The 14716-nt window shown below is 42.7% G+C and overlaps 1 protein-coding gene across 3 annotated transcripts in view; it reads left to right on the top strand.

The window, feature by feature from the left end:
* Positions 1-12052, top strand: part of mdy (diacylglycerol O-acyltransferase) — a 114466-nt gene extending 102414 nt beyond the window's left edge. For all 3 annotated transcript variants that reach the window (XM_076532828.1, XM_076532827.1, XM_003704346.3), the window contains 3 exons: positions 5562-5740; positions 8747-8897; positions 10244-12052. In XM_076532828.1, the coding sequence (XP_076388943.1) occupies positions 5562-5740; positions 8747-8897; positions 10244-10420 (507 nt within the window). In that variant the 3' untranslated portion in view covers positions 10421-12052. The remainder of the gene's footprint in view (positions 1-5561; positions 5741-8746; positions 8898-10243) is intronic.
* Positions 12053-14716: the final 2664 nt, after the last annotated feature.

Genomic DNA, 14716 nt, shown 5'->3' with positions numbered 1-14716 from the left:
TCCCTCGACGTAACAGCTGTCAATATTTCTCCCTTCACTGCCGTATAAACAATTGTTCCACTCGCTTCGCGAGTTATCGCTGTAAAAGTGTGGGGCTAAACAAAGAGCCGTGAGAAAGATGGATACACGAGATATTGTTTCGTCTGTCAAGCCAGAGGCAGGGTTTCTGCGTTTGACGATTCCGGAAGTGGAAGGCGATGTAGCTTCGATGCGGCACGTATACGTATAATTCCTTTACGAAGTTCGTATTTCCTTTGGTTCTTAAAGGAATCGTGGTGCGCGATATTTAATAGACGGGGTAAAATTCAACGTCATATTCCGGTTTTGTCTGCGCGCTGACGCGTTCGCGGGAAGTTGGGCGGCCATGAATCAACGCTGTAACTTCTCTTAGCTCGACACGATTGTTTTGCGAGGCGTCGCGGTGTAACCGTGCGAGAAACGCAGCCGTGAAATCCGAGCAGATTACCATCTCGCGGGCGTTGCGCGTGCACAAAGGGCAACCAGTGTGTCGCGCCGCGTTGTATGGATTTTATCGGGTTTCGAGCGGCGGGAAATAACCGCGTTATCCCATAACCGACAACGTAAACTCCGAAAACACGGCTTCATAATTTGACGCGTAACATTTGCGGCTACCATTAAAGCCGCGGCTCGATGCGTCTCTTCTGCCTCTCCGCTCCCGATGCGTTAATTAAAATTCTCGCTACGGGTCTGCCGGGACGATAGTGGAACGGGGACGAGCGCGTGGGGATCATGCGATGCGTAAAGCGCGAAACGGCCAAATATCAAAGGAACAACGTCCAATGTCAACGATAAAAACCATTAGATTAATTCTGTATAAATGTAATATCGCGGAACGTTGTTATACGTGTAAAGCTAACCGAAGCTCCAGTAATGGATGGGTAATCAGAAAGATGACTCTTGCGTCCATAACATTTTCGTTTATTAACGTGTCTCGAATAAGCAATAATAAATGAAGAATTTTTAATTCGGTGAAAATTTTGAGGCAGAACATTACGAAGAGAAATGTGACCAGTGATCGGATGCTGTTGTTCCCTTTTAGAATCGACCTGTATATTGATTCGCATCTTTCCCATTCTTCTCGAAGCACTCTACCGCGACCGTCCATCGAGACCGATCCCATTCGATCATCGTTATTCGTGCTCGTTATTATTCTCTCGTTAGTCGAAATTCTCGAGATTGAAACTAGCCAGCCGTAGTGTTTCGATCAGTTGAGTCGGACTCAGTGAACCGAATTTAATTATATATGACTTGGTCCCAAAGCGACTATCGCGAGGGTCCTCTCCAAGCGTTTATAATAGGCGGTCTTTTCGAACAGTAAGGGTCGGCGCTGTTAGCCGCTCGCGATTAAAACGCCGACCAGAAAACCTGCGCACCGTTGAGCTTCGTTTTTCCGTGCCCCAGTTAATTGGGGCCCATTGCATCGTTCAATTATCGACTTCTGTGGTACTTGGAGCCACTGGTTTTCTCCGCGTGCAAGCATTGAAACTTTCTGATTATTGAAATCATCTGATCTACGTGCCTTGAAATTCTAAAGATCAAAATTGCAAAGTCCCAAAGCTCTAAGATTTCGAAATACCAAGCTGTCAAAGTTCCAAAACCAAACTCTCAAATTCTATCCTAAACTTACAAATTCAAAGTCCCAAAATTATAAAGTACCAATTCCGAAAAGTTTAGGAATCTGTGACCCAGAATCGATATGAACCCACAACACCCTTAGAGCGCCGTAAGAAACAAGAAGAGGGTAATAACCATCAGTGAAGGCTATATCGTCGTTTTTCGCGAACTTTAACCGGAAAATATAAGTGGAGCCTATGGTTCCTCGAGGCAAGCTCCTGTTTCGATCTCATAAGTTACTGCAGGATTGCTCATTCTCGAGACTGCTTTGTCCACTCTCCGTTCTGGAGAGAAAAATAATTGTTTACCGATCGAGAGCGGAATCGAAGGGTGAGAGGTTGGAAAGAAACGCGGCGGGGAGAGGAGACGGTTCCTCGAGACTGTTAGGATACACTGACCTCATAGACTCCTTATTTTCGTTTACACCGCAAATAACTTGGAGGCCCGTCGCATCGGTCGGACCATGACCGTCGCCGGTTAATTGCGGTTCTTATATACGATCCGGAGGCGAAGTTCGAAGACAGAAGGTGGTGTTCAAAGAGAAACCAGATTGGGGGGTTGAGTGAAAGGGCGAACAGTACGGTCGGGGGTTGAAACTGCAATGTAGGACGAGTACTTTAATCTCGTCGTAATGGGGAAACGCAATTTTCCTGCAGTCCGCTGCCAACCGGGTAGTTTCCTTAGATCGATCTGCTTTATACGAGCGCGGGTCCCGTCGCTCCGTCCACTCGTCGCTCGTTTTGGAATCTCTTTGACGCGCGGCAGCTCCTCGGACGAAAAAGAAGTGACAGGTGAGAGAGGGTGCAGAAAACGCCCGGCTCCTTTGCTCTTTTATCCGTCGACCTTACTTGCACCTTGTCCCGCCAGGACGACCCGTTAGCCGTGCCGCTTTATGCATATATACTGAACGAACGATCGATCGATTTCCATCAATAATGCAGGCATATTGGATTCAGAAATACGACCGAGGCTCCATTGAATTTCCGATATGTACTTACGTATGTTGTCCATATGGTGGATGTAATATGGACGGCCACGGATGGCCTATCGTTACGCTGCAACATACAAAAAAGGTATAGTCCTCTACAGAATATTCCATGCACATTTCGAGCAAACATTATACCAAGTTATTTGTCAGGTTACACCAAATTAACCATTTGTTCGGAGAATTTGTTTCAGTGCTCAAAATATTGGTTCAGAGGTGACAATGGAGTGCAGAGAGCTAATTCGGGTCATTAAGCGAGGTCTCGCTGTATAATATTTTGCGTCCGTAATCAATATTTTCTATCTCCGTCCTGATAGTCTTCTCGGACCCGTTACGCCTCGTTCTCTTTCATTTTCCTTTTCTCTTATTCCGCTCGCTTTCTTTTATTTCTTCTCTGTTCGCGTCTCGAGTCTCGCGGGAGCACGTCGCACAGTATTTACTGCAGCAGCGTGGAGGACGTAATCTAGAGAGTAGCTGTTACCGTATGAAGAGCGAGATGTAAGAATAACAATCAGGAGACAGGAGAAAAATTGAACAAACTTTATAGACGTCGGCTCGAGATGACGACGAAATTGCCCGATCCTCTAACCTTGTCATTATTTCTTCGTAAAGCGGCACGATACCAGACCCTCTTCTATCAATTTTCGATCTCTTGTTCCGCCTTTTGAGCTGCGAACGGTCTCTTGAAAAAATATTACCCTGATATGATAACGGTGCAATCTTCCGTGTAATAACGTCTCCTGGAAAACGTTACATTCGTTTGTATCGTTCTTTCTTTGTAATTGAGCTGCATTGGAAAATGTTAAGTAAAACTCTCTCTTGAATTATGAAAATAGGAGTGGAGTGATTTGAAATATAGAAAAGATACAAGAACTAGGGATATAAGATGTAGGAAAGAATAGAGATATTAAGACACAGACTCAGAGTTTAAAAGTAAATGTCTCGACATAACATTCTTCCCTTTCATAGCAAAGCAACTTTTGCAGCTGAGAATCCTGCAAAGGTTAATAGGAAAATGTCGTTGTCACGATACCAGCAAACCAACCGTGAAAATTCAAGTTTCCCGTGTACCTCTTGTTTTTGCCTCGTCACATATCATCCGGGAAGATTTTTCTCTCTTGATGGAAAGTCTTGCCGAGGAGGAAAGGCGGGTTTCGTTCTTGAGATAGCCTCTGGCCAGGAAGCTAGCTGAAAGTTTACCCTGCCGCTTTTTCCTTTGTGGTATCATCGGCGTGTTTCAAACGGTTCACCGGGATTTCATCCCCCTACCCCCGTAGGGGTTGCGCCGGCCGCGGATCCCGTTCCGGTCGGCGGCATGCCGGAGGTAAACGAAATTAAAACGTCGAGGTAAGTTTTTACGGAGTACGCGAAGGACTTGATCGTGGAGGAGTCGGACGAGGCCGTTGAAAGGGGTTGATGAACAAGGAGAGACAGTTGCCAGATGGCGAGGGTGTTCCCTCTCTTTTCATAAAAGTGCTGCGAATGCCTGCCGGCACGAGAGACTTGACCTTTGTGCCTGGCAACATTATTAAGTCCTTTGGAGCGCGTAAAGGGCCGACGGAAGCTTGGAGGATGCTCGAGGGGGAATTAGAGGAGACATTCGGAACGAAATAACTTGAAAATTCTTCGTTGGACAAGTCGGCTACCTAGCCGGAGAGGAAACGAACGTTACGACGGAAGAATCCGTTTGATCTTCCGGCCCGCGATTGCCTTTTGCTGTCCTCTTGCGACGCGGCGATTCCGCTCGCGGCCGAAACATATTATTTCTTAGCGATTTTTCTCAAAGACGATTTCACGGATCGCTTTAACAGCCACTAATCTGAGGCTTCAAATAATTAATCGTTCCTTCAACCCATTAATTCGTAATTCTTAAAAGTTAATTATTAATTAGACGATCTTCCAGAAAGTCAATTGTTAAGTCGTCTCTAATTAAAAATTAAATTCTTAAGCGAATTTCGTAGTAAGACTTTAATGTTTAATTAAAGGTTTTAATTGTTTATTCGCAGTCCGTATGGAGATAGAAGAATTACAGCGCGCATTAAAGGGGGGGTTAACGGGAGCCCGTGCGGGGAATTACCTGGAGCAGAGAGAAGACAAGAACACCGGTGAAAATAACCGAAACGATTCTTTTCGTCTGTCCCATTAGTTCTTTCTTTGTTTCGCCATTAGCCGAGGTCCTTTTAAATATTATACGACGCGAAAGAGCACCATGTTCCCTTGGCGTTGAGCTTCAACGACTATCGTATTTCCTTTTCTTCCGTCGTTCCTTTTCCCTGGCTGTTCGCACGCTCGCGGGCCGCAGTGTGCTTAACAGTGGTTAAGAATTACGTCGAAATTGCACGGCTACCCCTCGAGGGCTACGGGAATGGAATATCGAGAGACACGAATTTGCGTCGGATTAACGAGCTACGAATGAAGGATGCGAAACAAAAGGAAATAAAATATCGGCCCAACCCACGGGTAGCCGACGGCTATACGTATAACTCCGGTGTTGCGTTGTGATCTAACAAAGATCGACGCGCGAACGATACCCGCGCGAAAAACCTTTCGCTGCTAGTAAAAAGTATGAAACGTCCATTTAGCCGTTCTTCCAAATAAATGTTCGCTACGGTGATATATTGCGCACTCGCCGCGATAATGATGTCACTAAAAATCACCGCTTTAGCGAACATGAGCTCGAACGTGCCCCGAAGCGTCGTAATTTCGCTCTGACAACACTTTGGAATTTTTATAGCTGCATTAACACTTTAAGACTTAATAACTTTTTCATTTTGTCCTCCGGAAATTATTAAACACTCAACAGGAATTTTTAAATCAAGGACTGTAGAAGTTTAAGAATACAGAAGCTTAGGAATGTAGAATAAAGAAACAGCAATGTATTATAATTTACCTAATGAATTTCAACGAGAGACAATGATCGTGACCACGTTTTGTGCTTCAGATACCGAACCATCTGGTGTGGTTATGCTTCTTCTACTTGATGTTCCATTCGTTCCTGAATCTGATGGGTGAACTGTTGCATTTCGCCGACCGGAATTTCTACTGCGACTGGTGGAACGCGAATAACATCGACACTTTCTGGAGAACATGGAACATGCCGGTGCATCGATGGGCTTTGCGGTAAGTGTCGTTGATTCGCCATTTGCAATAGCGCGATACGTAGCCGGGTTACGATTGTGCACCGTATCAAGGAAAGTGAACAAGAGCTCTCGCAGTGCGAACGCAGCGAAAAACACTATCAGAACGGTCGATCGTGGATTGCGACTCGAAACACCATTTTCGATTACCACAATTCTTTCGAATTTGTTTCCCTCCTTCGAGCCAGACCGTAGATGGAATTTCGAGGATAATACGGATAAATAAGGGAAAGAAATCGCAATTCAGCCGCGAGTCGTACTTTGATCGAGCTTCTTTCCGCGTAAGCGGGTAAACTTCGTTAACGAGTGTGCCCCGCTTTAAGAAGATTTAATTACATTTTTCGCGAGAACCTCGGGTCCTGTCTGGCCTCCGAAAAGGAAGAGAAATTTCCGTGAATCAGAGACTTTCCCCGCACTTGTACGCCCCTCGACCGCCACCCCTTTTAACCCCCTGTGGAAACTGCTGCGCGGCTAATTGTTTTAGCTTCCACCGTCGCCCCTCTATATATAACTGCTGCCACTCTAAGTAGTACTTTTAATGTCCGTGTAAGTGGGAAGGGTGTCGGGTCGGTCCCTGTTTGAAAACTATTCTGCCGCGAAATGGAACTACCCGACAGTTCGTTCCAACAAAATCTTCTATTTCGTCGTCTATTTCCGAAAATTGATTCGCTGAAACGTTTTACCTCCCTCCTTCGACCTCATTAATCCTCGCCTCTATTTTCAAACACCAGTCGATAATCGTCAGAGTTCCATCTAATTCGACATCTAATATTTATAACACTTTAATAGTTTATTACGAGTTTGGTAAAATAAAATTTGTTGAGGAAGTGGGAACTTCGGGACATTTCTGCTTTGAATTTTTTAGCAACTTTTGAAATTTTACACATTCAGGACAGTTTTCACACATCGGAGTTTCAGAACTTTTATATTTTAGGATTTTGAAACTTTCAGGATTTCGAAACAGTTGTACGCTGTTTCTTTGTAATTTCAGAACATTGGGTTTTGTAAATCATTGCGTTTTAGGAAAGTTAACAATCTCAAAGTTTTATAATTGAAGAATTTATAAATTTACAAACTTTAGACCTTTAAGAAAATTTGCCAGCTTAGGTTACTTTATTAAATCAAATTCAAAGTACAAGCCTTCAACGCACAACATATTGCAATTAATTAAAACGCGATGCAATTAAGCTTTTATCCTGCTGCAATCTTGTCCCCTTCTATAGAGGTGTGATTGTATGCGCTGTCAACTCTGTAAGTCTTTACGAGATATTCCGTGAGATAAACGCAAGCTTGTTGCCGGTTGGTACACTTTGCTTTTTATCCCCATACATTTTTCCTGTCATCGTTCCATCGAATTATGCATCGCTCAATACAATCAGCAAAGTTACGGAAAACTTTCCATATAGGGTCTTCCACTTTCCGTCGGTTTTGCCGGGTGCACGTGCTGCTAACAACTCGTTCCACCGCAGTGACGACCTTCTTTGGCGCAGCAGGCGTTTTTACTTCGAAAGTGGCTTCGCGGAAAAGTTTAAATCCTCGAAAAAGTAGCCGTGGAAAAGTTGTTATTGCGCGACCGCGGCGAAGAAAGCGTATCGTGTCGCGAAAGGGTTGAAATCCCCGATTTGAAGGGTACTCAGGAGATTGATGCTCTACAGGGGACAATAATTCTACCAGAGGGATGAAAACACATATTAGTAGATCCTATACTTCACGTATGTCATGATGCTTAGTAACCGGTTATAAATATATTGAAAATAATATTACTAAGAGGGTTTCGATGTGGCAGTCAAAGTATCGAATATGGAGTATAAATGTGTATCAAAACTTTTGGATGATTGTGTATAGGATAATGAATGCAACGCAACAAGTACACATCTAACGTGATAGTAGCACTGAATCTTTAAATCTGGAAGCTGAACTTCATCAAACCGCAATTAAGTAAATTCCGAATAATTAACCCGCGGTAAAAAAGAAGGTAGTGAACCGTCATAGTCGTCGAAATTCATCGTTTTCACATCCTTCGCAGCTTCTCTCCGCAGCTGCGCCCCTAGGCTCGCGTTTTTTTCCCGTCTCGGCCGAGATATGCAGCTGCAATTGCGAGCTGCAACTGGCACGCAGCCATGCGACCGCGAAGGCGACGGGGGGTCGCAAGAGGTGAAAATGGAAAAGCTGCACAGACGACGAGGGGGAGGTGGCGGGTAGACGAGAGAAAGGTGGAAGGACGACTGTCGACGAAGACGACGTCCTTTCAGGTTTGTAATGGGAAAAGCCGATACGCATCGCGGTGCGCGCACTTAAGGCTGTTTATTCCCCGCGGCACTTATAATGCCTCCTCTATAACTGGAAGATATTTCGAAGCGTCTTTTCCAACGATGGAGGGACCAGCAAAGGGGTGAGGTAAAAACGAAACAGCGTAGAGGAGGACTGGTTTCCGCGGGTGCAACGAGGAGGGTGGATCTTTAAAGAAAGGAATCTCTTCTTCGCGGCGGTGAAACCGTCCTCGACGACCGCGTTCCACCTTTGAATTTCCTTCCTTCCTTCCTTCCGTTTTCCCTCCTGGCTTCTTAACGTCGTTCCTTTTTGCTTCCTCTTTTGCCTCTCTTCTTTCCGATGCACCCCCGTCGCTGATAACCAGCCGGCTAACGATCTCTTCCTGACCGTCGAGAGCCGACAAGCTAAGTGTCGCCGTTTCACCCAAACTTCCACGGCTATTGCTTTAATTTTTCGATCCGATTCCGCACGCGCTGATCCTTAAACGCGACCTACCCTTATCTACATGCTGTTCTTTTCGCGCGATATCGCTTTGTGCCGCAACACCGTAATGGCTGCGAGTTACATGCCGAGGAAAACGTTCCCTGCCCCGAGAATTGCACGGCGAAACGAGGCGCGGATGCTCGATCCTTTCCATTAGGCGAACGCATAATTTCCACGGTTAATGGCTTTGAAAGTACTACGTGTGAAACGTTTTCTTCCCGTCGTATGATTGCAGGCATTTGTACATTCCTGTCATCGAAATGGGATACAGAAAATCGACCGCGTCCATCACCGTTTTCTTCATCAGTGCTTTCTTTCATGAGTACCTCGTCAGTGTCCCTTTGAGGACCTTCAAAATTTGGGCATTCATGGGAATGATGGGACAGGTAGGTTCTTTTCATTTTATACAGCATTTACCTTTATTTAAAAACAATTTTTTAAATACAATTATATTACTTTTGAGAGAGAGTCGATTGGAGTTGAATTAATACGAAAACAATTGCTTCTACCTCAAATTGATACGCTTTACATTATTTAAATTTTAATTAACATCTCAATAATGTGTCGAATAAAATGAAAATTATTGCAAATGAAAATGAAGGAATAATACAAATATTAGCCTCGGAATATTTTTGTCAATGAAACAATTTTATCAAAAATCCTAAAATACTTAGCTACGAAAATGTAATGAAAAAAATTTAGAATCTGCATTCATAAACGAAAAAATCGTGAAGGTAAATTGTATAAGTAATAGATGTAAATAGAATTGGTTGTATAATTTAATAATAACCGTTTTTATTCCATTTTGATATTAAATTCGAGCACACTCGGTGCCGCACAAGAGTTCTCGACAATGTTTTTGAACCTCTACTGTAAATTTTTCCGTTTCAATGAAATATTTAAACCTGTTAAACAATATTCGTAGTAGCGGAGGAAGGGATTAAACTGAAAGAGCCGATATTTACAAAGGAAACATTACATTGCAATTTCGGAACAGCCGAAAAAGGAACCTTCAACTCCAGTCCACTCTAAGCGGAAGCCCCTTTTTAAAATCATAAAATATATTTCCCCGAATAACTGCAAAATGAAAGTTTGGAAAATTCCGATTACAAGCAGAAGTTTCATTTTCACTGGAGGTTATTTTGTTAGTGCACTCTTTCGAAATTGTGTACCATATAAGCTGATTTAAAAGTTTTATTAAGTAAAACAAAGCTCGATGCCGAGCCAGAAGTTTGTCCTGGTTCGTAAAGTTTTTATTGCGTCCACGCAAGCTAAATATACAAAATGATACCTGACGTTGTTATTTTAAACATTTTCGTTGCTTACCGCGATATTACAAAATCAATCCAATAACCAGGCGTTCCCTCTGCAAACTGCTCGCCAGCTGTAATCTTCGTGTTATCAATAGACCACGGACGAATTTAAAAATTTAAATTTTCCCGTCTCTGTAAAATCACGGAAATTCATGTAAATTGATGTCGAAGTACAGTGCACAAAAGAATACGTAAAAAGAATATCGATGACATCCAATTTAAAAAGAACTTCCAATTCAAACAGTTTCTTCGACTCCGGGGATCAGGTTTTTCAAACGATAATATCGGATGACCTGCCTCCGCCGTCAGGACTTTCTCATGAAAGAATCATCTTTCCGGAAACGGTCCCACGGTCGAAGGATTAATATTAATTTGCAGTAGCATGCCAACAGGAGGGAACTTTCTAATTGATTTTCCAGATGCCATTATCGTTGCTAAGTAAGAAGGTGGAGCAGCATTGGGGCTCCAGATGGGGCAATATCACGGTGTGGGCGAGTCTCATTATCGGACAACCACTTTGTATAATGATGTATTACCACGATTACGTGGTTACTCATTTCGGCGAAACACTGATCGAGGATTATTCGGTGGTATAAAATTATCGATGTGGACTACAATCGACCATCAACGAAGATACAACATTTCTTTGAAGAATCGTGCGCTCACCGTTTCATCGATCGTGCTTCTTTTCACGATTCTTTTCTTTCGAGTGCTCATTGCGAACTGTTTTCGAGAATCGTTCAGTGATGGGTCGTTAGAGGTTAAAAAATTGTTGAACATAGAAATTTCTGATTTTTCAATTTTACCCATCACTGATCTAGAAAATTGTTGAACGAAAGTAAAGCGCTGATAAATGTATGCGTTTATAGAGGTGCTGCTATCGAGCCACTGATACTTAATATTCTTAAAAAATTGTTAAGGTGCAGATGAAAATAGTGTAACTTATTCAAACCTATTCTTCTTTGTATTTGTCTTAGACTGCACATTCTACTAAATTTTACAATTGCTCACCTTTACACCTTCTGTGTTCCACGGTCCATGTTTTTTATTAATTATAAATGTAACAATATAGGAATTTTTTTATACACTTTGTATGTTTTATAAAATGTACATATATCTATGTATACTGTAATCATAAAGATAAGTTTTTAAGCATATCTCATATCGTTTAGTATGAATAAGTTATCGATAATTTGATAAGTAACAAAGAAGAATAAAGTTTTGATATTCGAGTTACACATTCTACAATGAACGTTACAAGGACTTAATACTATAGGGGAATACAAGGAAACTACCGCAATATCATAATTTAAGAGCAGCTCAATATATTGCCAACTCCGATACTCCGCTTGTTAAACCCTATCCTCCATGGCAATATAACGAGAGTATTGTAACTCGATTACTCCCTTAACAATAACATATTAACGGATTATCGATAGCAGCATATCTACTCCGTAAGCCAAACTTTGAATCGCGAACAAGTGCCTTAAGTATTACACGGCGACGTTCGATTATCGATCGATTTAGCGTGAAGAACAGAGAAAAGCAATATGCTGAGATTATAATGTTATAACGTGTGACTGCAGGACACGAGAACTTTTATCATTTTCTGTAAACGGGGTGACGGTTTCGAGTTTACTCATTAACATTCGCGTTTTAGCTGTAAGACTGTTAACCGCTTTGATACCGGCATTTTGAGATCCCTGTATTTTCTAAGTGTTTCGAAGATTGTGAGAAGCGATAGAAATTCGGAAGTGTCGCTCCTGGTTATAAAAGACAGGGTAAACTCCTCGGATACGTTGATTGATTCGAACGATTTTATATTTGTAAGCTTGTAAACGGGCCCCGTAAATCCACGGCGCTCGACTTGAGCCATACTTCAACGCGTATATTATCCGTGCGTTAAGACAATAATTCATCGTATTTTTTCTATTTCGCATCGTTTTACGACCCCGACACACCGAGAGAAACGCATCGAGAATATTAACCGTAGTAAATTTATCCCCTATCGCGATAAATTTGTCCGGGACTGCGTATTCGGCAAATATTTTAGCCACTCGTGCGTATCGCGAAAGCATTTACGACGAAGCAGATGCCGAAGCGGAGGATTTAACGAGCCACCTTTCATTGTACGAATACAGCGACGATTTTGTAGATTTCATTCTGCGCTCGCTATCGCGTGCCACCGCGAGCGCAGACTGATTGTCGAATAAACGAGATCTTTGTTAGCAGCCTCGTTAAATTTCGTTCCATTCCTGAAAGAAAAATAGAGGGTGATCGTTGGGGATGCTTGTGGGGTTGTAGATGGATGGGGTGACTCGACGCTCCCTCAAGATGTCAGATCAAAACGCTCCTCCTCAACGAGCGACACAAAACGAGACAGATAAACGTCACCAATTATTTTTTTCTAATAAGACGAGTGAACTTCATTGGATCTGACGTGAATTCGGTTTACTACCGTACACTGCAACGGTACATTAATCCGATTTTAGTCTGGTTCCGTATCCTTATTTAACCTTTATTAAATAAAAGATTCGTCTCCCTTGATAACTGTTCAGAAAATGCGTATTAAGTAATGTAGTACGTTATTCTTTCGGAACAAACGAGACAGGTCTGTAACCAATTTGCGGAATGATAAAATTAAAACTAGCAGTAAGACGCAGTAGACAGAGGAAATTAACGTTCCCATTCCTCAGCAGCCGAGGTACAAAGACGCATGATTTTCCGAGAGTATGCAGAGCTCACCGGTGGCTTTTTCCACGGGAAGCAGCGGTGGAAAAAACGGGTCAAGAGGGTCAATGGAACATACTCGGTATCTCGTAACAGCCGCGTCATCTTCCTAAACGATACTCGTGTCTCTTTTTTTATTTGGCTGCCGGTAACGAAACGAAATAAGAATAGGGAGGAAAGTCAGGCAGCGGGTGGAAACGTCGAGAGACTCGGCGGGGCCACCCTCTCACAGATGTTCGGAACAGGGACGCGAGTTGGCTGGAGATGCTCGAAAGGAATGTTTTTTTAAGCCATCACCCTTGGGCTTTCCCGTTTGTCTGATGAGCCTCTGGATGTCACGACCCGTTTGCCCCCGAGCAGCCCCGGCGATGGATAAATTAATGATGCGGGGTGCTCACCACCGACAGTCGGACATACGTCTGCGTCAGAGGGACGTGAACACGACGTTACATACCATCCAGCTACGTGACAGGCGCAGAGACGAACGAGCGGGCGGATTCGAGCGAGTCGAGGCGGGTTGGCACGCGTTCGAGCGGATCCGCGGCCAACTGAGAGAGGTTCGACGCGAACGATGTCGGATCTGGGGATTTTCGAGGGTTCAGCTGAACTAACGCGAGTTAGAATGTTGATCTCAGCTAGGATTACTTCGGTTTAGGGCGGGTTCCACATAGGGGTTTGGTTCTTCACTTAGGTGGCAGAAACTTGAGGTAAATCCCGGAGAGGATCGATATGAATCGAGCAAACGCATTCGGGGTAATTAGTACCAACTCGAATCATAGACTATAACTGCATCGCTTTCAGAAACTGCATTTTTAATTCTGTATAATCATCTACGATATTTAGCACTGTTATTTGACACTAAAATTACCAAACCAGTCAAAGATCGCTCCACAAAAGGTACTCATTTTGTTAAAATACATTCCTTGAAATCAGAATTGATTTTCATCAAAATTAAGAATAAATGTTTTATCGTTTGATTATTCATTTTTTAATTTCGAATTAAGTACACATTATATGCTGGTAGGTTTAGTCTTAATGGATTCGTCGAATGAATGAATAAAATTAGGAATTAAGACGTTAGGTAGTTGACTGGGAATCAAAAAAGGATCAGAATCTTGCTGCAATTAATTAAAGATTGAAGAGGAGTTGAATAGCAAGGTATTTCAATACATTTTCCTCTGCAATTAATACCGGGGGTATTTTTACTATGGTATTTCATACCGAAGCTATTTCGAAGAAATTGAAGAAGCTTGGAGAGAGTTACCGCGATTTCAAGTGGATCTGCACGATTTGGGGAAGGTTAGCACGAGGTGAGGGGAGTTCACGCTCGGTATGATGAGTTCTGGAGCAGGTCCAACCGAGTTGTAGTGCATTCTGGCAAATTGGAGCAAGTTTAGGTAATCCTACCTTGCCTTTTGTATAATGGAAACCTTATGAAATCACGATCAATCATTGTTTATCGTTATCAATTATCGTTGACCGACTATGCCAAAAGTCAATTGATACCTCCTGCTTCGAAGTCACAGACTTCTGTCAACCATTTTAGTTTCAGTATATCTAATTTTTTATATTTAAAGTGGTAGATCTGTATTTTTACATCATTCCAATATATGGCTAGTTATTATTTAATTTTATGAACTTATATGAAAAATAAAGTAAAGTGTTAAATATATAAGGGATGAAACGTAAAATAATTTAAAGGATCCTAAATTTCGACGAGATCCGTAGATAAATTAAAGGTACTTAATGCGAAGGTTCCATAAATAAGTTAGTGTTAAAGGAACCTAAAAAGGAAGACGGACATCATCGCTACACAAGGTGAGTCGATAGAAGCTTTTATTAAAAAATATTTTGATGTTCCACCGTATTTGCAATGATCCCAATAATTTGAGGAAATTAATAAAAGCAGCAAGAGGTATCTCGGTGAAATCAATTCGGTCGCAATCTCTGATTCTCCGTGAAGGAGGTGTCGAAGCATACGCGAAGAATGCTGGTCCTTTGAACGCTTATTCCAGAACGCTTGCGTTATCCTGTAAGGTGGATGGCAGTGTGTCGATGGTGCAGGTGAGGTACAGGTAGAATGGGCGGGAGGGGTGGAGGTACGGCGCAGGGGGTCAAAACGGCGAGCCAGGAACGAGAGAAACCGTGGTTCCTGAGGGAGG

The sequence above is a fragment of the Megachile rotundata genome, chromosome 6 (genome assembly GCF_050947335.1).
Source record: "Megachile rotundata isolate GNS110a chromosome 6, iyMegRotu1, whole genome shotgun sequence".
Lineage (NCBI taxonomy): Eukaryota > Metazoa > Arthropoda > Insecta > Hymenoptera > Megachilidae > Megachile > Megachile rotundata.
This window is presented reverse-complemented; position numbering and strand designations above follow the sequence as displayed.